The sequence below is a fragment of the Pogoniulus pusillus genome, chromosome 13 (genome assembly GCF_015220805.1).
Source record: "Pogoniulus pusillus isolate bPogPus1 chromosome 13, bPogPus1.pri, whole genome shotgun sequence".
NCBI lineage: Eukaryota > Metazoa > Chordata > Aves > Piciformes > Lybiidae > Pogoniulus > Pogoniulus pusillus.
In genome coordinates, this window is record NC_087276.1 from 20935679 (window position 1) to 20961128 (window position 25450).

A 25450-nucleotide genomic window follows, 5' to 3' on the forward strand; every position below is an offset into this window, starting at 1 on the left:
ACTGACCAACCCCAGGCTGGGGGTAGGGGAGCTGTTGATCCTTTATCCAGGGCATGGCACTGCTGTGTCACATTCCTCCTCATCCTCAGCTCCCCTAGAGGGCTGAAGCAGGGGAGAAGAAAAGAGGTACATAAGAGTTCAGGGTCTGTTATTTATTTACATAAAAACACTGCCTAGTGCCACAGTTCCACCTCTGAGCAAACAGCAGCTCTGGGGCAGGCCACGCTGTTTGCAGACCTGTGCACTGGGACCCCAGCTTTGCTCTGGGAACTGCATGCTCCAGCAGCCCTGGCTGCACGGCCTGGGGACCAAGGCAGGAAGGAGCAGCCACAAAAGGGCTGGGGAAGAAGCTCCCAGGTCCTCTTGCTCTCATCCGTCACAGTGCTGCTGGCAGCTCCTGGTGCTGCCTGGTTTGCTCCCTTCCTTCTGCTCCATTTCAGGTGAGCTAAAAACAAACCCTTACATCCACATGCAAGGAGGAAGACCCAGGGGCTGCAGCGTGGGTGCCCACAGACCCTGCCAGGCTCAGGCTGTGGCTCTGCAGCAGGTGGGCATGGGTTTGTTCCAGAGCTGAGAGCTGTCTGTGCCTGGTAACAAACCCCTCTACTCTACAGCACCAGGCAGGCAGCTGCATGTCAGGGGCATTTCTGCTAACAGTTTGCCAGGCAGGTGAGGAAATGCCAGGGGCCTTCCCTCCTGCAAAGAGCCACAGCAGAGGCTGGGAGAAGGTGCATGCAGCTGGAGCATCCAGGACTGCTTGGGCAGGACGGAGGTGCTGATCAAGGGTGCAGCGTTGCTGCTGGTGCCCTCACTGTGCCTCGAAGACTGCTCTGCCTGACACTCCTCAGGAAGGGGCTTCGCCTGCAGGCTGGAGAGGGCTGTGAGCCACACAGACACCTGGCATATGTGGTACTACTCTGTCCGAGCCACCACCCAACCCCTTCCTAAAAGTGGTACAGGGAACTGTGCTGCTTGCTCTGTGGGCTGCTTCATGCCCTCTTCCCCGCCTGGATGACAGATGCCCCACCCCAGCATGCAGCAACTCCTGCAGAGAGGTACCTCTGCTGCTCTAGGTGAGAGGGGCCTGGGGAATACTGGGGTGCAGAGGGTCTGTCCCTCCCCTAGCTCCTGTGGGGGGCAGCCCCACATACAGTATCTGGAGGCATGGCCCCCACCTCCCCTGTGTACCTGCACCAATGTCACCAATCAAACCATTCACAGTGAGGACCAGAGCCGGGGGCAGGTGGTCACAGCTCTGAGCAGGCAGGAGCCAGGGACACGGACAGACGGACAGCACTGGAGGGTAAGCAAAGGGGTGTTGCAGGCGCAGACAGATGGGCACGGCAGCAGGAGAGAGGCTGACGTCATGGCAGTAGCGCGGGCTCCCGGGGTGCCGTTAGCACATGCGCTTGTAGGTGTAGATGTAGGCCTTGCAGTTGGGACATGTGTGTGTCACGTCCTTGAAGTCATCAAACAGGCAGGGGATCAAGCAGCAGCACAGATCACACCTGGAGCACAGGAGGAGGCAGAGCGTGGTGAGCTTCAGCAGCCCCTGGGCACAGCCTCTGAGCACCAGTGGGGTTTGTAGGGAGCCAACCATGAGCTGGCGCATGAGCTGCTGTGTGAAGGGCAGCAAAAAGCTCCCTGCCCCTCGGGGTATGCTATTGCTGAAAGAGTGAGAACTGCACTAGGGAGGAGGAAAGGCACAGGCTGGCCACTCAAAAGTGACAAGGCCTGACCTACCCCCAGCCCTGGGACAGGGGCTGAGACAAGCACCTCATCCCTGCTTGCAGCCACCCCCCTCCATTGCTGCCAGCTCTTGAGGGATAGATGACTCCTGGTTCTTCAACAGAGTTCTGGAAGTGGCCCCTTCCCTTGGCAAAAGCCCAGGTGTCCAAGCACTGTCACCCCAGAAACCCATCTGCTGTCCCAGTAACACCCCAGTGCCAAGGCCCCCCACCATGCCCAACAGCTCAGCCAAGGCCACCAGGAGCAAGGCTGAGCAATCACCACCACTGTGGGGCTGCTGGTGGCAGGAAACCTCCAGCTCTGAATGCGGCACCTACCCCACGAAGCAGCAGAAGAAGCCAAGAAGGAAGCTCATGAGCCCAATCTCGTAGGTGATCTTGGTGGTGATGGCTTGCTGGCAGTGGGGACACACCGTCTGCACAGGGGCACCCTGGAAGATCTCTCCCTGCAGCACTGTCACTGTGGTGGCAGCGCCAGATGGGACAAGCACAGTTGCCGTGTGGCCGCTGGGAGGGGGGTAGTGGCCTGGGGGAGGGTAGTAGCCCATGGGGGGATGAGGGCCTGGAGGTGGGTAATAACCTGCTGGGAACGAGAAACATGCACAAGTGAGCATCTTCAGATGCAGAAGGAGAACAGAGATCTTTATGGGGGTGGGAGAGGCAGCACACCCTGCTCCAGGCTGCCCTCGGCCCAAGCAGCCTTCAGTGCAAGGCCCTAGGCAGCCTCCATCACCCTATTGTCACACACACACCGCCCCCCCCCCCCCCCCAACTCCCTGGGGTACTACTGGGAGACACAGGTATGGAGGTGAGGACGTGGTCCTTGCCCAGTACCATTCCTGCTTCACACAGCCCCTCAGTACTCACCAGGTGGCACATAGGGGGCAGAGCTGTCTGTGGGCATGTGTGGGGGCACAAATCCTGGCTGTGAGGGCGGCTCATATGGGGGTGGCCCAAATTCAGGAGGGGGAATGGGAACCCCCTGAGGCTGCCCCACGACAGGGGCAACACCATCTGAAAGGAAACACAAAGTTAGCAGCCAGAGCAGGAGAGCTGAGGAGGAAGCTTGGCTGAGTGGGCTGGGAGTTGGCCCCAGCAGGGACGTGGGACACAACATTGTGGGGGAGAGGGGAGCAAGGACACACCACACACCCCCCGCAGAAGCCCAGACTCACTCCGTGTTACCACAGCAGCAACTGGAGCTGGGCCTGGAGTGAGGAGGGCCTTCTGCTCTTGTGAGTGCCCTTGGGCCCTCCTGCCTCTCCGGAGGACGGCAGATGGAGCCAGACTTCACACCACCCCCCGGCACACTGCACACCGCAGGGCAGGGCTGTGAGGAGGCCACAGCCAGGATACTTCCAGGCAGACTGCGCTCACCCTGCTCCTGCCTGCCCAGCAATGTCACCCCCAGCACCCCAGAGCTGGGGCCACCTCCAGTACCTGTGGCGGGAGGGGGGCCGTGCTTCTCCTCGATCAGCGGTGCCGAGGGCCCTCCCGGGTAAGGCGGTGGTGGGTCGTTGGACATGGCTCAGGGTGGTCCTGCAAGCACAGAAGCCTTTAGAAGCGATGCCAGCGTTTGGCAGCTCACAGACACCCACTGCAGCTGTGTGGTGCCTAGGGAAGGAGGTGGCAGGTGACAGAAGGATCCAGGGCTGCTGCCATCGCTGACAATGGCCTCAGCATCTCAGCCAGGCTGAGTCCCAAGACTTTTCCCCAGGCACTGAATCCCAGGTCTAACAGCTCTCTGCTGGCTCTGCAGGGCTTCCCCTATACCACCCAGGTGCAGAGTGCTGCAGTGAAGGCAAGCCCATCTTTAATAGCTGCAGATGACATTTTACCTGGGGTAAGCTTGCCCTGTGCTCTCCCTTGCCCCAGGGAGCTCAGAGGCCCCTGGTTTCTCAGGGGCTGAGAAAAACAACTCTGAGCAGCACAGGCTGGAAGCCAGCTTACCCCACCAGCCCTGCGTGGAAGAAGACAGCAAGCAAGTTAGTTACAGAGGTGGAGAAGAACCTCTGCTCCAGCACAGCCTTGGCCACCACACCAAACCCCTTCCTCTCCCCAGTGAAGGCATGGGGAGAGCAGCTCTGGGCAGGGACCTCCCCATATGTGATCCCTTAATGAGAGGCATGAAGCTTCCCCATCCTTGGCCCACGGAAAAGCCACGCATGGAGGAAGTGTGACGGCATCAAGAAACCCGAGTGCCCTGTTTACTCTGGCTCAGCTACATCTGGTAGGGCGTGACTAAATTGGGAAGCACAAATGAAAGGCTGCTCACTGTGTGCTTGGGAAGGCTGCCACTGTGCATGGGACACTGTGACATTGTGCTGCTCCCCAGACCACTCTTTGTGGCCCCAGTGGGCCAGGAGCAAATTTGATGATCCTGCTTGTCTCGTTGCCCTTGGTCTCCTGCTCTCCTCGAGACAGGTCGGCATGCTGTAAAGATGCTGCTGGTCTCAGGTGGTCCCACTCCAGCAGCTCCCCACCAAGCTGAAAAAATGCTCCCAGGCTGCAACCAGCCTGAAATAAATCCCATACGTACAACCAGGGTGGATTTGGGCCCCAACAACTGGCCAAGGCCAGAGCGCTGAGCAACCAACTCAGGCATGCCAACCTCCATGGCACTGCACAAGCTTCCAAAGGCACCAGGACAAGCAGCAAGCTCTGGCCCAGCCCTGCCTGCATTGCAGGTGTCCCTGCAGAAACGGCTCTGGGGTTCAGCCATCTCCACCTGCAGCTGCTGGGGCAAGCCACGTCAAGGCCTTGGCAAGCATGGGAAGGAAGATCCATCCCTCCTTTACCTGGTGGCTTTGCTTTATTCCACTCTTCTTTTCTGGCTGGAAGTGAGTACTGGTGCTCTTCCTGCAAGGTGGCAGGGAATCTAATCAGGTCTCAGGTCCATGGAGAACTATTCCCCATTGCTGATCGTGGAGGAGCACCAGTACCCACTTCCAATTCCAAGGAGCACCATTACCTGTTCCTGGTCTCCAGGAGCTGAACAAACCCCCAACAGGGACAGGCTCTCCATGGGCTGGCTGTGTTTTCTAATATTTCTCCCCAGATACCTGCAGTGGGATGCTGCAGAGACACAGCTTCAAAATACAATTCCAGGACAGCTGGAGGTCATCTTCCTCCTGCTTTTCTCTCCAGTTTCTTCCTTGGCAGCCAGGGGCAGGAGAGCCAGCCCCACGGCACAGGTGTCACACACAGAGTCCTTCCAGGCAAAGCACCCAAAGCGCAGCACACTGCAGAGCCCTCCTTCTCCTTCAGTGACCTACAAAGCTACAAACTGGGCCGTGCTCCTTTTAGCTCCACTGGGGATGGACAGGAAAGGAGAACTTACTCTGCTGAACGCAGCAGACCCACCCTGCACTCCCAGGCTTCTCGGACCTTCCTGTCCCCACACCTGCAGGCCAGGCTCATGGATGAGCCCAATCCAACTGGAGCATTCCCAAGTCCCTACCTGGAGACAGCAGCCTGCAGGGCAGCTCTCCATGTCCCTGAAAGTCGGCTGAGCCCACAGCTTTTCTACTTTAAGAGATCTCCTCCCATTCCCGCTCAGATGCTGCCTTCTATGAGGTAACATCTTTTAGCACTCCCTGGCCTTACTCCCCACCCCCATCAAAGCAGCTGGTGAGAAAACTCAAGAGAGAAAACCAAGAGGCAGCTCCACCCACGTGCTCCACCAGCCGCTCCAGAAACATCCCTCAGATGAAGCAACAGCCTCAGCCTAAGCCAGCAACTAATCCTGCCACCCTGGCCAGCAGGACGAGGCAGCCACAAGGCCACAGCCAGTGGATCTCAGAGCCACACACATGCACTGGAATGAAGGAAGCCACAGGGGCTGCAGAGCTGTTTTGCTGCTACTTGGCAGACTCCACCACTCTTAATGCAATATTCTGCTTATTAAGAGAGATCTGTAAAGAGCAGGATGTTGGCTGTGTGCCCTTCCCAGGAGGAAAAGAAAGCCTGTTGCTTTTAAGCCTCTTAGAAGCTGTTTCTCCCGGGCTTTCTTTTATCTTAATGTGAGAAGCAGAAAACCTACCTCAGCCCATTTCCGCCAGAATGCTCCGAGAGGAGCCGGAGGGCACATGGATGGGAGCTGCCCCAGAACATCACTGTCTTGGCACAAACAGCCTCGCAGTGTTCTCTCCCAAAAGCAGCATGGACAAAGCAAAGCAAGACAGATCCTCCCCCTCATACACCCAGGCGGCACAGAGAGGACACCTTCTCAGGATGGTGCCAGCAGCACCCCTGCAGATAGGCTGAGCTTCCCTGAGCTGGAGAGAGAGGAGTCAGGAGAATCCTGAGGGCCTGGAGCAGGTCAGTGCTACCTGGGCACAGGCAGGTGAGCGCCACTAAATAAAGCCATATCAGCATTTTGCATCAAAACACAATTCCCAGGAGCACAGCACAAGGACTCCTGCTGCTGGTCACTTCCAGTTTTATCCACCACATTTCTGTGAAGCTGTCTGTCCTGCAAAAGAGAAACAAGGCTTCTGCCCATGGGTAGGTGGACTTGGAGTCCAGTGGCAGCTCACAGCAGAGACTTCACAGCACACACAGTCTGCTGCAGCCTTCCCAGAGATCTCCAGCCACCCACACCAGCAGGATGAGCCATTCTGCCAGCACACTCCAAACATTAACCATGTTGGTTTAATAAAGCTGAACCACCAGTGCATTGCTGTGCCAATGAAACAGCTTAGCTAAAAGCAGCTGCTCTCCCATAGGAAGAACTCCATGCTGGAATAACCACATTGACAGAACAGTTGCACACTGAAGGGAAAAACCCAAAAACTTCACAAATCTCTTTGGCCAAGTTTACCAGGCTTAAGAGCTGATGGGATCACCAATGTCAAGAACATGTCCTTTGGGAGAAGGACCCACAGAAGACTCAAAAGGAGTCAGTCACCAGTAAAAGGATGGGGAGAGGAGATGCTGTTTCCAGAAGAGGAAAAAAAAAAGAGTAGGTTAGTCCTTCTCAACGGCCAGAACAGCTTCAACTGGCTCCTCCAATTTCAACTACCTACTGAAGAGGAACCCAGCACACACTGGTTGCAAACAGGCAGGAGACAACTGAAGGGCTCCCATGGGCTGGCAGCATGACAAACCAAGGACCAGAGGATAGAGGGTACCCACTGGATCAGCCTCTTCTTCTTTGCCTCTCTGAGGACTACAGCCCAACACTTCCCTTCGCATGCCAGCTGTGTGCTGGCTGTCCTGCTGCTATTCCCATCGCAAGCCTGCTCCAGCCCTGCTGCTCTGATAGCCTTACTGTTTCTGGCTATGGCTCCAGTCCATGTGTCCTTCCCCACTGCTGGCTCTATGCTCCCTGGTTACCCAGGGTCTCTTCCAGGCAGCTTTCGGCCAAGGAGAATAAACCACCCAGATTAGGACACGAGTCCCAGTCTTGAGAGGTCTGTGTGAGGTTTCCCTATATCAGTGAGCAGAGACAGCAGGGCAGCACACAGCCCACACGTGGCTTCCCAATCCATCTCGTTCTTGTGCTCAGCAACCCCAGCTCCAGTTCATTAAGGATCAATAATTCAAAGTCCACAGTTCTCACTATGGACACATCCAAAAGTGGTGACCAAAAAGCTCTCCCAGCTGCTTACAGCAGCCACAGAAGCAGACAATGTGTTTCAGTCCTATCTTCCCTGCTGGCTGTATTTTTCCCTGCTACATCACACAGGATCACCACGGAAATAGTTTGCGATGCAAACATGGGAAGAGGAAAGATCTGTCCATCTAACCTGTGTTCCAAACAGGTCAGAAGCAACTGAGCCATGGTGTACAGCAGGTCCAGAGAACATCACACCAGCAGAACAGGTCCCAGATGAACACATGCTAGCACACTGTAAACCAGAGAAAGTCACGAGGAGGACAGTCACAGGTAATTCCCGCACTGCTCAGAGACCCAAGATGTGGTCAGCTCACACCATTTTGCCAGGCAGCAGCCATGAGCACTTCAGGCTGCTTCCTCCTGGACGAAACCACCAAGTGTGAAACACAGCTGAGACAGATGGAGCAGGTCACTGGTAAGCCTAACTCACGTGCAAACCCTGATGGTGCAGCGCTGGCCCCGTGCGCTCTGAGTCAGCCTCCCAGCGCAGCTGAGATGCACTCCCACCAGCAGAAGCACAGTTTGCGCTGTCCTTGCTCCTCCTGCATTTGACATCAGGAGACCCACAGCCACTTGGCTTCGTTTTGCCTAGGTGAGCAGGGGCTCCGGCCACCAAAGCAGAAGAGGCAGCATTTGTTCACACTCAGGCACATTCAGTGATGTTTGCACTTCAAAAATCACAGAATCCTAGGATCATTAAAGCTGGAAAAGACCTCTAAGATCAAGTCCAACCTTCTACCCAACACTTCTATGACCACTAGACCACGTCCTGAGGTGCCACATCTGCTTGTTTTTTGAACACCCCCAGGGATGGTGACTCTACCACCTCTCTGGGCAGCCTGTTCCAATGCCCGACTACTTCTGGAGGAAAGAAATTGTTCCTAACATCCAACCTAAAGCTCCTCAGCTGCAGCTTGAGGGCATTAAGCTGCTACTGCACATTTTTTGGGCACTTCCTCCATAAAAAATATTTTCTGTTACATAAAAAGAATTTAAAAGCTAGACTAGAACTAAGTTAGCAAGAGGATAGAATGAAACCACTTCCAGCTTTGTTGCACATCAAATACACACAAATTTCAGCTTCCAGACTTTTGTAGCTAGATCTTCAGAAGTTAAGAACGCCAAAGAAGTCTGGGCCTCCTCACTGAGGCCAGCCTCTTTCCTCCTGGGAAAGGACCAGCCTTACGCACAACACCAGCCCAGCTCTCCTGAATGCAGGAACACCGCCTGTGTGCCACCAGCTTCCACCTGCTCCAGAAAGAGGGAAACACTGAAATCAGGAAGGCAGACAAACGCCGTAGTGATGAGCGCAGAGGCCGATCAGATGCTGGCACAGTGTCACCTGAACAAAAAGACTTTAAGGGAGGCAAGAAGATTCTGAACCAAGCAGTGCCAGTGAGAGGTGGACAGAGCCATACCCTGACCGTGGCAAATACAAATGCCCTCCTCCACCGAGGCATTTACAAGCAGCATCTCGGCAGCCTGCCCTGCCCTGCAGTGTGCTCTGCGCGCTGCAGTCGTGGCAGGCAGCGAGCGTGGCCCAGGGCGCTGCGCATGCCCGCTCCCGTGCCCGCTCCCACGCAGCTCGCAGGGATATGGCTCAGCTCTCGCTGCTCCCCAGAGCCCCACGCGCGATCCACTGCAGACAGCTCTTACCTTGAAAGGAAAGGCAGCAGGAATGCCTGCTGGAAAAGCAGTGTCTGGTTACTTCTACCCGGGCCCTACGCGCAGCAGCAGTGCAGCGATGTTTTCCCTGCCAGCGAGCCAAACTTCCCCCTCAGCCTTGCCTCTTCCCATGCGCATCTGCGGCCTCCAGCCCGCACACCGCCTCCCCGAGCCGGGAGGGAAGGAATCAACCGCAAGCAGCGCTGCAGCCTCCTTCAGAAAGGGGACGGTCCGGCAGTCCTCGGCCAGGGACACGCACCCCCTCCTCTAGCCCGCTGTTAACCCCAGCTGCGCCCGCTCCCCGGGCGAGGCAGGCAGAGGGCGCATGCCTACCAGACACCGCACCAGCGCCGGCGGAAACCCAAGGGCTGAGGGAAAGCTCTGTGCTTTCCTCTGTCCTATTCCCAGCCACTCGGCTGCATTTTCCCTCCCAGCACCGCTGCCAGGGAGCACAAACCCACCGTGCAGGAGCAGCCAGGCTGCTCGCAGAGCAGCGGCTTTCTGCCACGCTTCTGCAGGCAGATCTCAGCTGTGGAAAATTGCTGCTTCCAGAGAGGTCAGGCTCTTCCTTCGGCACGGGGTTGGAGAGCTCTGCTGGCAAAGCAGGACGGAGGGAGTCCCTTAAAACACGTCTGCCAGGGCAGAAGGTTATTCACCATTCAATTCAGCTATGGCAGACACAAAGCTTCCCCCTGCTCTTCTCTACAGTATGCAAATCGCTGGAGGAGTATCCCCATTGCAGTCGTTTACCTTGGGACCTCGGACATGTTGTTTGACCTTCTGGGTACCACTGTCACCCAACAGGCAATCAGCTACGAGCAGGACACCGCTGGAAGCCAGGTTCAGCACCCAAAGCCGGGCATTAAATACAACAGCAATCAGACCATCTCCACGGCACAGCCCAGGCTCAGCTGCCCCCAGCCACAGACTCAATGTATTGCTCTGTGCAGCCCTCCTGCAGGAAAACTGGACACAAAACCTCCTGTTTAACACATCCCTGGGATATCTGTGACACCCACAAAGGGTTATGTGCAGGAGGAGCCTCTGTCAGGACCTGCTGCTGCCTCTGGGATTCTCTCCAGTGGTATTCACCTCCAGATGGACTGCCCCGGTGCTTGCTGGCTCTCCACACCACGCTGCATTAGCAGGATCTGGTTAACTGGAACGCTTAAAGAAGAAACAGCCAAAACGAAGAGAACACACTGGGGTAGCTCTTTGCTCTCCGTCGTGGGCTCCTAGGCTGCAGTGCACAGCTGTGGGAAGCAGCATGCACCTGCACAGCTTGCTATGACAGCAGCGACATCCAGCAAAAGCCAAGGGGAAGACAGTGAGTGGCCAACGAGGAGAGGCCACTACCGCACACTTCAAAACTGAACCCCAGCCCTTGCACACTTAAGGTCATTGGGAAAGGCTCAGTTAGGCCCAGAGCTCTCTGGATCACAAGGCAGCTGGACTCAACTCCCAAGACGGTTTTCTGAACACAGAGCAAGATGCAGCCAGGCTGCTTCTGTCTCTGGAAAACATTCCCTTTCCACTCAGGAGGCACTACCAGCCGGTGATCTGGCCTCAGGAGAGAAGATGGACTGCAACACTCTGGGAGTTCTCAAGGATTCAAATAAGCCATTGAAAAGAAACATTAAAGACTCACAGAATGGGTTGGGTTGGAAGGGACCTAAGATCAAACCCCACTTCCATGGGTAGGGACACCTCACCTTAGCTCAGGTTACCAACCTGAGTTCCTCTGCACCTTAGCAATCTGCTCAGCAGAGAAAAGGAAGGTGCCACAAGCCAGATCTCCAGAGAAGCAGATTGCTGTTCCATGAGACTTTGACTGAAGTTCACCAACAGCCCAGGCTGACACCTGATAACATCCATGGGAAAGCACCAGAGGTATCAGCAGCTGCTGCCTGGAGCCCTGTGCGTCTGCTCAGTTTTCCCCCGAGAGGCTGGATCCTGCATGACATCATCCATCTGATAGCCAGTTAATAATGTTAATAACACAACCTGCAACAATCTAGAGCAACTAACACCAAGATCTACTCCAGTACTAGTGGTTAATGTAACACCAAACTTAACTGTGCCACAAGACTAGCTGTTCATTAAAATAAACCGACAAAAAAAACTCCAGCTTGAGAAGCTTAACAGTGAGCACAAGTCCCAAAGGAGATGGAGCAGGAGCTCCACAGCATTAAAGGCAGTAACAGCTCTGTCGCTCACCTCTGATGGCAGCCCTTAACTGATGCTTAAGGATGAGTCAGGAAGCAAACAAAGGCAGAAGGACCCTCTTGTCAGTCCCTTCCACTCCCAACGCTCAAGAGTTTTAGGGATTAGGTGGCCCGGAGTTTCTCCACGGACTACTCGAATTCCTTTAGAGCCCACCATCCCACTGAGCTCTGTCACAGACAGCAGGAGCAAGTTCTGCTCTTCAGTTACCTACAGCAAAAGGTCTCTCCTGCTGTCACAGTTTGCTGCCTGTCCATTTCAACAGCAGCTCCTAGCTCTGGCATAAAGATGAATGCAAGGTGATTACCCACAACACCTCAAAGCACAAGTCAGGATTTTGTAGTTTTCCTTCCCAAAGAATTATTAAAGAGGAAGTCAAATATTACAGTGACGTCATTGCTGAATCAAACTAATTAGCTGTGTGACTTCGCTAATTCAGTAAGCTCTAAGTGGGGAGGAAATTAGAGTCATAGAGGATCAGCACTTTTGTGGAGATGTAGCCTCAATTTGTCTTCAGAATTAATCAGAGCCCAAGAGCCTGTATTCAGAATTCCCTTGCAGATTTTGTAACACAATTAAGTGATGAAGTGCTTCTGAATACAGTGGTGGTGATTCCAGATCCTTTTTCTTTCCAAAAGATGCACAAAATCCATGTCATGGTGCTGATGTTTTCTCATCTGAGGCACAGCACCAGCCTGCTACAGAGCCCGACTCCAGTCTCCAGGACTAGCATTTGCTGTCCTCAGAGCCCAGCTTTGGCACCAGAGAAGCTGCTGACATTCAGATTTAACAAGTACAGTGTCACCTTGCTAATTTTTTTTTCCTGAGGACTTGTCAGAAGTGCTCTATGTCGTAAGGCTATGGCTTGCTCTTGGCAAAGAAGCATGGTTTGGGATTAAGGAGGAAATTGCTCCCGAGTCCCACTGCCAACCAAGATGACCCATGCACAGCCAGAGATATGTGCACTGGAGGCACTCCATGCTGAGGCCACTTGTGTTGTCACACTCACCTTGTTTCTGACACAGCATGACCACACTTACCTGTTTCCAGACCAGGACCTCTCTCAAGGTGGCCCAATGCCCTGCTAGCTTGGGACTCGCTCATCCCAAGGCATTTTGACAGAAGGAGAGTATCCTGCCCTTCCCTGATCCCAAGCCCAGATGCTCTGGGCTGTTCAAAGACAGACGGCAGTGTCCTAGCTCACAGAAAGGGAAACCTCTGGGTTGATCAGCTACCACTGAGTGTGCCCAGGCTGGGTCACCTCCAGAGGGAGTACTGGGACACCCTCCTGAGTCACACACAGGTTCTGCCACTCACATTTCTCCCTCCAGCTCCAGCTAGATCTGGGTAGTCTGCACTGACTTCCCAGTCCAGGGAAATATTTTTTCCCCAAATTTTTTTTTGTTACTTTGATTTCAGTTTTCAACACCAAGCTTCCTTCATAACCCCTTCCCTAAAATTCTGTTATCTGCTGAACAAAGCCACCTATTGAGCTGCTACATAGCTGTCCCTCTGAACACACCAAAAGCTGCTTCCCCATCAATCTACTTTGCTGCTGCTGTTTGCTCAGAGGCCACACACAGCAGTCGTGCGGGGAGGGACCACGAAGACATGCAAAGCCGTAAACATAAGCAGATCTGGCAAGAGCACTGCCCAAGTTCAGCAAGATCTGCCGTCGGACACAGAGATGTATTGCCTCTGAAAACAAGGGCAATGGAAGACAGATGGTGTCCTCATACCTCTCCAGGCCACAGCTCCAGGCATCATCCTACCTTTGGCATGGGTGGGACGTCATCTGGTTAAAAGCTGTGTTGAACTGCAGACAAAGCAAGCAGAAGACTTCTTGCTGAAAAGACACTGTGTCTACAGTAGCTGGATTCACAGCATAACCAACGCCTCTTCCAGTCCCTGTGCTGAGCTTTTCTAACCCACTTCTCTGCCTCTTGGTCGAGGCAACACCTCAGAGCTCCACCGTGAAAGCAGAAACACTGCTGCGTTTCAGACAGTCCTCAGGCTGGGTCACTGCTCCCAGCAGGGGATGAGGCTAGGGAAAATTCAAGCACATGACACCAAGATACCCTCAGGGCAGGAAAATAGCTCAGCTGCTCTGGAGGACTCAGGACTGGAATCCTCTCCCAAATCTAACGGAGATAAGCAGCTCCAACAGCTACAGCACTGAACAAGCTGGGTACTCTCTTGTCAGAATAGCTCAGCAGCCAGCTCAAAAGGGAGCTCCCACCACGCTAATGCATCCTGAACCATGGCACCCAAGAGGGAGGCTGAAAGGCTGAAGTAACCACATCTGTAACTTGAAGCCTCAAAGACTGGAGGAACCTCTGCTCCCAATATGCAAATGTGAAACAGCTACCACAAGCCCAAGAGCTGATTTGGAAACAGTATCTAGTCCCAGCTTTGCTCTCTACATTACGATTTTGGAGGAGCTGAATGGTCACAGCAGAGCAGGTGGGAAAGCAAGCTGAGCCCTCAGCACATAACCCGTGCCTCCTGCAAGCACTTCTTTACATGGTTACACAGAATAAAGGCAACAAGTTAATTAGAAAACAAACTGAACTCGTTTTCAAGGAGGAGGCAGCAGGCACACATGTGGCAGCTGTTGATCCAGTGGTCAGCTAAAAAGGCAAGCCCGAAGAAATTGGCAGCAGCACAGAAATCTCACCACAACTGCTCTCCTCCATTCTGTGTTCCAGTCTTTGTCCTCTCCTCCAACACAAGGCTCCAACACTCCCCTCGGCCATGCACTAGCACCCCAGGTTGGAAAGTCACTGCAACATGGGCATGGAGCACTTCCCATACGGGCACAGCTGAAAGAGTTGGGGCTGTTCAGCCTCGAGAAGAGAAGGCTCCAGGGAGATCTTACAGCAGCCTTCCAGTACCTGAAGGGGGCTACAACAAAGCTTAGGAGGGACTTCTTACAAGGGCTTGTAGTGATAGGGGGAGGGATGATGGCTTTGAGCTGGAAAAGGGCAGATTCCAAGTGGGTATTAGGATCAAATTCTTTCCAGTGAGGTCAATCAGTGACAGAACAAGAGGACACATTCTGAAGCTGTGCCAGGGCAGGTTTAGGCTGGACGTTAGGAAGAAGTTCTTCACAGAAAGAGTGACTGGCATTGGAATAGGCTGCCCAGAGAGGTGGTGGAGTCACTGTCCCTGGAGGTGTTTTAAAGGAGACTGGATGAGGCACTTCACAGGATCACAGGATATTAGGGGTTGGAAGGGACCCAAGGAGATCATCGAGTCCAAGCCCCCCACCAGAGCAGGACAATCCTATCTAACACAGATCAAAGAGAAACAAATCCAGACAGGCCTTGAATGTCTCCAGAGAGGGAGACTCCACAACCTCTCTGGGAAGCCTATTCCAGTGCTCTATGACCCTTACAGTAAAGAAGTTCCCCCTTGTGTTGAGGCAGAACCTCTTTGGCTGAAGCTTACACCCATTGCTCCTTGTCCTATCCCAGGGAGCAGTGAGCAGAGCCTGTTCCCCCTATCCTGGCAGCCTTCAGATACTTATAAACATTTATCAAATCCCCTCTAAGTCTTCTTTTCTCCAGACTAAAAAGCCCCAGGTCTCTCAGCCTCTCCTCATAAGCCATGCCTTCCAGTCCCCTAATCATCCTCATAGCCCTCCACTGGACCCTCTCCAGTAGATCCCTGCCCCTCTTCAACTGGGAAGCCCAAAACTGAATACAGTATTCAAGATGAGGTCTCACCAGGGCAGAGTAGAGGGGGAGGAGAATCTCCCTTGATCTGCTGGACACACTCCTCCTAATACACCCCAGGATCCCATCAGCCTTCTTGGCCACAAGGGCACATTGCTGTGCCATGGGTAACTTGTCATCCACCAGGACCCCCAGGTCACTCTCCACAGGACTGCTTTCCAGCAGATCACCTCCCAGCCTGTACTGGTCCAGTTTATTATTCCTCCCCAGATGCAGGACTTAGTGCCATGGTTTAGGTAATTAGAAAGTTTTAGGTGATAGGTTGGACTTGATGATCTCAAAGGTCTTTTTCAACCTGGTTAATTCTGTGATGAGACACTGGAACAGGTTGCCCAGGGAGGCTGTGGATGCCCCTTCCCTGGAAGAGTTGGCTGGATAACCAGGCTGGATGGAGCCTCAAGCAACCTGGTCTAGTGGAAAGTGTCCCTGCCCATGCTCTGTAAAGTCCACTCCAACTCAAATCACTCTGTAGTTCCATGGTACTGGCTCTAGTCCATAGTTTTCTCCCCAAATTAAGTTGTGCTGAACCTCAGGGGTTCCTCTCCCTCTTAGATGAGTGATTTGCTTTTGATTTAGAGAAATAAACAATAAAACTTACAGGACTGATTTTCCTTCATCACCAGCCAGAAATCTAATCTCAGTTATCAGTACTACCCTGAGTACAACTACCTTGAATCTATCATCTAAGTTAGGTGCTGCGGGTAGCAGCACGCGTGGATCTCACAGCTGTGGTGAGCAGGGCTGCCTGCATCACAGCAACTCATTTATTCTCAGAAAGGCTAATTTAATCTGGCAGGGAATGTTCTCCAAGCCTCCTCACACAGAAAAGCTTTTCTTTTGGTTGGCTTAACAACAATACAGCATATCCAAAAACGTGGAAGGATGCTAAAGAAGAACACTGCCCTTGTGTTTGGAGTCCTCTGGTACTTTTGTCTGAGAAGTTTCTCTTGGTAACCACAGGCTTGGAGAAAATATAAAGTGCCTCTGTTGGGTTTAAAAGCCCAACTGTATTTTCAAGACAAAATATACAACAGGCTCAGGCTACTCCCCCCCTCACATACAACTGTCTTGACAGAGAGAGCTGTGCTGCTAATAAAACTAGAATCCAGCAAAGGTTGCTTAGTGTTAGACGCCACATTTACTTCCAACCACGTATCTGCACAGCAGGCATGGTGCTCAGCACGTCTGGCCCAGGCTGTGCTACCTGCCCCTGGAAGGTGACTCTTCCAGCCCACACAACAGAGTAATAAACTTCAGAAGACATTCAAAAGCTCTCTGCATTAAGAAGCTGTGTAACGACACCGTGAAATGCTCTAGGGACAGTGGTCTTCAGATTTCAATCTCTGCCATCCATGGAAGGGTAGGGGCAACAACTAATTAAGCAAACAGAAAACTTTTATTTGGTGCTTTTAAATTCTCTTTCTTATTTCCCCCTTATTTGCAAGGGGTAATGTACCCACGGTCATGCTTTTAGTTATCTGAACCAGAGTGTGCAGCCTCTTAGCTCTGCAACAACAGTCACCATATCACCTGTGTCATATAGACACAGCACAAAGAATTGGTCCTCATGTGGATCTACCTCGTACAAGGCAGATCACAGGAGAAACAAGCCCCTTGGACTTGGCTAAAACAAGGGGGATCACAGAATCACACCATGATGGGGTTTGGAGGGGACCTCTGGAGATAATCTATTCCAGTCCCCCTGCTAAAGCAGGGTAACCCACAGCAGGCTGCTTAGGACTACAATATCCAGGGCTGGTTTGGAATCTCTTCAGAGGAGACTCCACAACCTCTCTGGGCAGCCTGCTCCAGGGCTCCAGCACCTTCACACCAAAGAAGTTTCTTCTCCTGCTCAGATGTAGCCTCCTGGGTTCCAGTTCCAGTTTATGCCTGTTGTCCCTTGTCCTGTCACTGGGTACTACTAAAAGAACCAGGCCCCTTCCTCTAACCCCTCCACTCTTCAGTTCCTGCTGTGCATTACGAACTCCTCTCAGGCTGCTCTTCTCCAGGCTACTGTTTTTAGCTTTATAACAGATATAGCTGTATGAATCTCACCCTCTACTCTTAGGAGTGTCACCGCTATTCTGCTGCAAAAGAAAACCTGGCACTGTGCAAGGACTACAGCATGAACCATGCCTGAGAGAGCTCCTTTGGTTCGAGGCCAAGAACACACCCCCAAATAGTGTCCAACAGTTTAGTAATTTAAGAGCAAGGGAAAAAAATCAGAGAGGGCTTTAAGAGAAGCCAGAGGAGGAAAAAAAAAAAAACCAAAACACAACACTCCTCTTGTTCCTATCTGTCAGGAACTGCTAGCCCAAGAATAGCCTATTCAGAAACCAGGAAACTCAGAGAGCAGCAGGGAAGGGCTGAGTCATGGCCACTTGGAAAGAAAAAATGAAAAAGAAAAAACCCACACAACAAAACAACCCAAAAGAGAAGGAGAGAAAACATGGACAGCAGCTGTGCTGGGGCTTGGAGATATGAGCAAGCCAATCCCAAACATATTAGCCAGTCTTTGTTTTTTCAAGCTCTGCAAATGTGTGGTGCTGCCATAAAAAAACAGACGACCCTCCCTCAGCTCCAGGGAGGCAAATTTAGCTCTGGTTGGCTCAAGTAAAGCTTGTGGGGCTCCTGACACCAGCCTCTTAAAACAACACACACACCCAGCCCTGCACGGCTGCCAGGACACAAGCTGCTCCCCCTTCACACCCTGATCTTTGCCTTTCTTTGTTCCTCTACAGCATTGGCATCTCAGTGTCACAAAGACTTACATGCTGGACAAAAGCTTTCCAGAAGTGCAGTTTACTTCAAGGATGCATTAACAGAGGGCAAGGAGCCATTTCCCTTGCCCATACTGGAAGGCCATGAGATAAAGCACTACTTGAAGGGTTTCCTACAACTCTCTGTGAAGGGCTGAGCAGAAGACAAGTGTCCCCACCTCACAGCACTGCCCAACTAGCTCCCAGAAAAGGCCAGGCTAAGGTTCAGTTCTTCTCAAGTTTTCCCATGTGACAATCTTTGTCCTGTGACCTAAATTGAATCTATTTGACAATAATTCTCCCCAGGACAGTAATCTTTTTCACTCAGCCATAATCTAGATTATACCTGCTCTCCAGCTGTAGGGAAGCACAAAGGATTTGGGAGCAGCAGGGGCTTAATTTTAATACAGTTCTTCAGTGAGCCCTCACACACTCAGGAGGAGGCTATGTCTTTGCAGCCAAGTAACTGCACTTCAAAACAGGTTTGAAAAAACTCTCCATTTCACTGTGCTGTGTTTGGTCCTGGAAGGTTAGAGATGCAAAGGTACAAGTGGGAAAACCCTCAGAGCCCAGCTGAACACAGCTGTCTCCAGAGGCTGATAAGAGAGTCCACATTAAAGATAGCTGCACTAAAGCAGAGCCTCACACAGGAGATGTGTGGTGTGAAGCAGCTTCCTTCCTGCCATTATCCTATGATCCATCTGAGCTCTCTGGGCTCTCAAACAGCCTGTTTTCACCACAAATTCAACACATTTAAGGTTGCAGCCATGAAGCAGCTCACAATGAACAAGCCCAAAGCCAAACTGTAACAGCAGCTGAAAGTTTCCCTAAGTGATTCGTGCTAGAAATAAAAATTGAGCTTCCCTGCCTCAGAGACTTTGCACTGTTGAGAAAATGGGACTGTGGTTTCCTACAGCATCTGTTCTAATTGTGATGCCTTTGATCAGAGCAGGAGATCTGCCTCTTGCAGAGCATGCCAAGATCTGACAATGCCTATGAAGATCACACTGCTCCTCCCCAGTTGTGAGAGAAACAACAGGGAAGCAGCCAGGTGACAATCACATCCCAAGGCAGAAGTCGCTCATCATATGTTTTATGAAGGAAAAAAGGTACACACACATCTGTATCTGCAAACTTGTGTGCCCTGGTGCCTCACTCTGAAAACTTCAGGTCAGCTGGATTCAGGCTAGAGAACTTTGCCTGCAAAACAGCAGTAAAATCAGGTCCTTGAAGCAAAACCAACGAAACTCCAACTATCTGCAGGACAACTGAAGCTCCCACTGCAAGCCACCACTTTGACTGCATTGGGGAAGAGAGAAGAGCACTGTACAGCTACAATCTTTCTGCCTAGAGCATCACTGACTGTTGCTAAGAGCCATGAGGCAAATCACCATCTGTCTGCTGTCCTCCCTATTTCCAGCAGCTTTGCACAGATTAGCCTGGGAGAAGACCTTCTTCCTGCTGTTTGATGAGAAGCTGAAATACCTGAATAGAAGCTTCAAGGTACAGTCAGTCCTGCTGCTTTTGCTATTATTTTAACCTCCATATTGTGCACAAACAATTTCCTCCTTGTGTCTCCTGGCAGGCAACAATCTTCTTGGCTAGGTGCAAAGCTGTGTAAACATGAGTCTGCACACAGAAAAACTCTGTCAGTACCCATGGTTTGTTCACTACAGGCACGGAGCTGTGGCAGCACCAGCAAAAGTGATGCACAGCCTCTACAAAAATAAACATATAAAAATTAAGAGTTTTAAAAACTTGACTTCTTTCCTTCTAGGATACTCTCTAAGAAACCAAATGCAGGGCTTTACAACAGCACCACAAATAGACATACCACAGCTAATTTAATAATTCTCTTTACCCATGAACAAAACCCTGGTCTTGGATCAGAGCAGACAGTAGAAACCTGTGTATCTCCTTCCAAAACCACTAATCCTCATACTTGAAGAGCTCTGCATCAGCCACATCTTTTAAGTACAAGCATTAGTTGCTAGATTTCCATCTGGAGGAGAAAAAAAAATATATATAATCTTTGACATAACAAAGTTGTTTTCATCCCTTCTCTGCTACATTGGTGAGTAACACTGGCAATGGAGACACTCCTGCAGATGACAACACTGTGCCAAGGACACAAGGTTGCCCCTCTGAAGCACAGACAGTGTGGGTGTTGGACAGGCTCTTTTCTCATCCCTGGCTAACGCACTTCAGCTACAGGAGTGCATTAGCTGTGCTCCTAGAGTGCCTCCACCCGTTGTGCTTCACCCAGAAGGAAAGCATTCACCACACTTTGCATCACTTTGATTTCCCAGGCACAGAAAAAATGGCTGGTTATGAAGTGAGCTTTGCAAACACCCTTCTCAAACACAACAAGGTCCTGGTGGACACACCCTCACTCCTTCCCTACCAGTAGCTCAGGCTGAGCTCCAGTCAAAACAGAAACACGAGGAAGTAAATTGCAGGTATAGGAGCTGTTGAGGCAACACAACAAGAAACTCATAAGGGTCTTGCATCTTCCTAGGAAGGGCTCAGGTTCTGAAACAGAAGCTTCCTCACCTTTACTGTGCCAGCCAAGCCTGGCAAGATCTTTTGTTAGTCAGCATATAAACAAGCACATTCCCTCTCCCTGAGTGCAACCTTGAGCAGATGCAGCCACTGCAGCCTCATCACTCCTGCAGCCACACCTGGGTAGGCTGAGCATGCTTGCTCCACCTGGCGTCATTCAGGGGGCACCCTCCTCTTATTACAGCCTCATCACCTATCTGTGCTCAAGCCACTCCACTGGACAATCTCATCATCAGTTCCTAAAGTCATTGACTCCCTGACTCCAAGCAGGAATTCCTCCTTATCTAAGGAGAACAGAGTTGAACACTTCCACAGAATCACAGAATCATTTTGGTTGGAAAAGACCTCCAAGATCATCGAGCCAAATCATCAGCTCAACACCTCTGTGGCCATTAAACCACATCCTAAAGTCTCATGGCCACACCTTTATTGAACACCTCCAGGGATGGTGACTCACCACCTTCCTAGGCAGCCTGTTCCAATGCTTGACCACTCTTGCAGCAAAGAAATTTTTCCTAATCTCCACCTAATCCTCTCTTGGCACAATTTCAGGCCATTCCCTCTCATTCTATCACCTGATACTAGAGAGAAGAGACTGACCCCGACCTCACTGCAACCTCCTGTCAGGAAGTTGTAGACAGCGATGAGGTCTCCCCTCAGCCTCCTTTCCTCCAGACTTAACAACTCCAGTTCCCTCAGCTGCTGCTCACCAGACCCGGTTCTCCAGACCCAGTTCTCCAGACCCTTCACCAGCTTTTTTGCCCTTTTGTGGACATGCTTAAGCAACACAACATCCTTCTTGGAGTGAGGAGTCCAAAACTGAACCCAGTATTAAAGGTGCAGCCTTACCAGGGGATTTCTGAGGGACACCGCCTTTGGGAAATAGAATTTCATCCTGCACTTTGCATGCCAACTTGAGTAAGTTTAGTTCCTAAAAATGAATGAATGAATGACATAGTAAAGCTGTTTATCACACTACACAATACTCCAGTTTCCCCTACTGCCTACTCCAGTCACACACTCCAGAAAGCAGTAGGGCCTCTGCTGAAACAAAAGCCCCATGTCAGGCATGTTGGTTGAAAGGGAACAAGCAGAGGGGCATCTTGCATATCCACAGAAGAGTTTCTCAACAAGTTCTCCATGCATCCTCAAAGCACTATAATTATAATTTAAAACATTCCCACATAGTCTACCACTTGATATTTTAGGCTTAGCCTTGAATGTGACAACCAGCCTCCTCACCAGTTCTCACTGGTGCAAGGAGGCCATCTCTGAGCAGCTTTTTCCAGTGACACCTTGGGCCAAAGGGCACACACAGAAGCTTGCAGAAACTTGGTGAAGTTTACCCTTGAGCATGATTCCTGTGGACAATCCAGAGGACACTGGCATGAGCATGTTCATCCCAGCCTTGCTGTTCCTGCTCAACTGCATGCCCCTACAGCTCCTCCCAAGAGTCCAAAGCCTTATTCCTTCATGTAGCAGCAATTCCAATCCCCTGTGCTTCTCATTAACCAACTGAACGCTGTCCTAACAGCTCCTATGCTTTTGCCTCTCCAGTCCACTTGGGTGGCAGAACCAAGACCACTCTAATAGTACAAGACAGACCCCCCACTAACATTTATTAATTGGCAATTGCTGTTGCACTGTGCTACCTATTAACTGAATGAGCTCTCCTCATTTCAGAGGGTTCACACGGACAAAGTGCTGATGGACAACAGTGTCCCCATCATCATAATTTCTCATCCTGCTTGTCAAGACATCTGAGCCTCTTCCAGCTCCTCTAAAATGGGCCCATCATTCCTGATGACTGAACAGGCAGTTCCAGCCCAAGCTCACCTCTCCTGATCAGGGATAACTGGAAACACACACCTGTACCTCCGCTGGGCTCCCTCCTCTCTCGGGGATCTGTTTGGGTAATAGATCATCGCTGCTCTTCGCACAGCTGTGCTCTGCCTGCAGCTCCCTGCAAGCTGGCACGACCCGAGTCGGGCTGGAGCTCTCCCCTTACAGCGGAAAGTCTTTTCCCAAGTACATGACCTCGCTTTCCACCCGATTAAATTTCAGCCTGTGCCTGCAGCTCCGGCCCTCCAACCCATCCGACTCAACCCTTCCCTGCACTGCCGAGAACAGAGGGCTAAAGCTTTCTAAGATTTTGAAATGCAGCTCTCTGTGGGCTACGGACAGCATGCAGAATCAGTCCCAGGCCCGGGCTGCCTTCTTCCCTCCTGGCCCATATCCCCATCTCCGCAGACCTCTTCTTGCGGGACGCAGCTCCGCAGCAGACGGAGGTCCCTTCCCTCTGCCTGGAGACACGAGCTCCTTCCTCAAAGAGTTAACAGAGGACAGCGGCATCCCTCTTTTTCTTATCAGCGGCCGATCGTGCCAGACTTCTGCGTTCCCTCGGCCGTGCTGGATGTCTCCACTCCTCCAGCTGCTCTCGCTACCAGGAGGCCGCCGCGGCCTGCCCGGGACCGGGGGAACACCGCCCCCGCCGAGCCTCCCGCCCTACCCACCGCAGCCACCTCCCTCCCCCGGCTCCCCACGGCTCCCCATAACCCAGCCGGAGCCTGGGCGCGACCCCTACCTCTGCCTCGACAAAAGACACCTACCGGCTCCCGGCGGCAGCTGCGGCCCCTGCCAGCTCCGAGGCGGGGCGGGCCGAGGGGCGGGCGGCGCCGCGGCGGGGCGGGCCCGGGACGGCCTCTCGGGCTGGGGTCTGCTAACCGAGCTGCGTAGCTGCAGGTTGAGCTCTGGGTTTGCACCGCGCTCCAAGCTGAGGAGAGGCCTAATCCTCTCCACCGGGCCACACCAGGCCGGGTCAGGGCCTGGTCCCGGTCTCCCCAGCTGGGCTGCACCGGGGCAGGAGCCAGGGCAGAACCCCCGGACACGTCTCCAAGTAACGTCCCCTCTGACCTCAGCCGCAGTGTCCTGCCTCGTCACTCCGCCGGGGGTGCCCCTGGGGTGGGCGAAGCCAGCATGAGTGTCACCATCTCGCTGGCAGAGATGAGGGACAAGGCTGTGGGGACGTCTGACCGACAGAGTCCCGGGTCGGTGCCCTCCACGTCCTCCCGTGAGGCTTCCTAGAGCACTTCCACCCGCAGGAGGTGACAGCACAGATTGGAGTGAACGAGAGAGGTCTCTTGGGGCCTCTGACAGTGTGGCCAGGGGGAGCCTTGGCTCAGTCCGTAAGCAGCCCTGGCTCAGGAAGGCAGAGAGGCAGCCGAGCCACCCCAGCAGGCCCCCGGGCAGCAAAGAGCTGCCAGCCCCGGGTCAGGCAGCCACCAGGGAGTGGCAAATGCTGCAACTGAAGAGGATTGAAGAGGCTGAGGAAGGGGATGATGAAAATGAGAAAACATTCTCTGGATCTTGCTGGTCTTGCCCTGTAGGGTCTCACAGTGGGGTGTGACCTGTGCCACATCCTGCCCAACACAAGGGCCTGCCCTCTATGGAGTCCAGCCCTGTGCTGTGTTCTGCTCTGCCCAGTGTGACACCTTGCTTAACAGTGTTCTGCCCCACACAATGTCCTGCCTACACAAGCACCTTGCCCTCTCTACTGTCCTGGCTTATGCCATACAACCCTGTCCTATGCAATGTACTGCTCTGACTGACATCCTACCCTACACAGTGTCCTGCCCTATGCAGGCTTCTGCCATCTGCAGTGTCCTGCCATGTCATGACTCCTGCTGTCTCAGGACCAGAGAGCCCAGCAAAAGTGTGGAGTCATCTTCCTGACTCCAGTGGCCCCATCTCCACTGTGGGGAATAATTAAAGGGCAGTATTTTAACAGAGCCACCAGCCAAAGTGTCTTTCCATCACTTCTCATGTGCCCCTGGGGCTTTTGCTCAGGTCTGTTGGGTCCCATCCTGCTCTGGCAGCTTTGCCTGGTAACCCCTGGGCTGAAGCACACAGCTCTCACAGCAGCATCCCTATCAGGTTCTGCTTCTTCTCTCTTCCCCATGGCACAGCCAGTGGCTGATGGTTGTGCTGCCTCCTTGGCAGGCTGTCCCCACGCTGAGAAAGGATCCCGTAGGAGGCATTGCTGTGGCACAAGTTCAAGGTACTTGGCTGCTTGCATTTAGATTCTGAATGGGAAACACATCCTGGAACATCAGAGACCCTCCTTGCTCCAGTCACTCGTTGCAGCATGAGGATGAGTTACAGAATCACAAAGTGGTGGAAGCTGGAAGGGACCTCTGAAGATCATCTAGTCCAATCCCCCTGCTGAAGCAGGATCACCTGGAGTGAATCACCCAGGAACATGTCTAGGCAGGTTTCAAATTCCTCCAGAGAAGGAGACTCCAAAGTCTCTGGGCAGCCTGTTCCAGAGCTCTGCCACCCTCAAAAGTGTAGATTTTTATCCTTATGTTTATGTAGAACCTCCTGTGTTACAGTTGGTGTCAACTGCCCCTTGTCCTATTGAGTTGTGGGGCCTTCTGCCCTGGTGTTGTCTCCACAGGCAGCATGGCCCTGGGCCACAGCAAACTCAACACTTCTTCATCCCTCATGAGACCTGGCAGCCTCAGGCCATCCCCATCTCACATGTTGTGATGCTGAGCTCTCTCTGTGGGGTGACTGCTGGTGAGGTGTGTGCAGACTCCCAAGGGCCTGACTCCTTTACTGGGGGCTGGCTTGGGGCACCTCTCTCTCCAAAACCTCAGGGTCTGTTTAATTTCAGAAGCTCTCCAACGAGTTCAGTCCTGAGGCCTTGCAGGAGCTGGCTCATGAAGCCTCTTGCAGGCTGAAATGGCTTCTGGAGCAGCATGAGGCTGTGGGCACCCACATCAGCCACCATGAGAGCCAGCTCCAGCAGCATGGTGAGCACTGATATCCCCATCATGCCAGGCCACCATGTTGAGTTGTGCCACCAGACCTTTGCCAGGACTAGTTGATACTAGGCTCATCCCATTTGGGCCCCCAAGCCACAGGAGGGATAACAAAGGTGCTCCTTACCCAGGGAAAGCAAAGGGAGAGGCAGAGCCAGCCGGGGCTCCACAAGTCCTTCTGGATCACTGTCCTCCTCCAGCTCCCTCATCAACTTCTGTCCCTGCTGAGACCCTTTAGTTTGTCTGCAAGAGTGTAAGCCTCTATCCCTGTGTGTCCCCATGCTCTGGACACCTGCTGAACCCACCTGGGCCA

At 52.7% G+C, this 25450-nt stretch overlaps 1 protein-coding gene across 4 annotated transcripts; it reads right to left on the reverse strand.

Annotated features, from left to right (window-relative positions):
* Positions 1-137: 137 nt before the first annotated feature.
* Positions 138-22948, reverse strand: CDIP1 (cell death inducing p53 target 1). 4 transcript variants are annotated; one of them, XM_064153454.1, is made up of 5 exons: positions 22924-22948; positions 3189-3287; positions 2616-2762; positions 2067-2331; positions 138-1508 (listed from the first exon to the last, which is right to left on the reverse strand). In XM_064153454.1, the coding sequence occupies exons 2-5, from the start codon at positions 3271-3273 to the stop codon at positions 1397-1399; spliced, it is 609 nt and encodes a 202-aa protein (XP_064009524.1). In that variant the 5' UTR covers positions 3274-3287; positions 22924-22948; the 3' UTR covers positions 138-1396. The 4 variants fall into 4 exon arrangements, with proteins under 4 accessions (XP_064009524.1, XP_064009525.1, XP_064009526.1 ...); XM_064153455.1 differs by lacking the exon at positions 22924-22948 and adding an exon at positions 21164-21187; XM_064153456.1 differs by lacking the exon at positions 22924-22948 and adding an exon at positions 9025-9332 and having other exon boundaries at positions 2067-2328.
* Positions 22949-25450: the final 2502 nt, after the last annotated feature.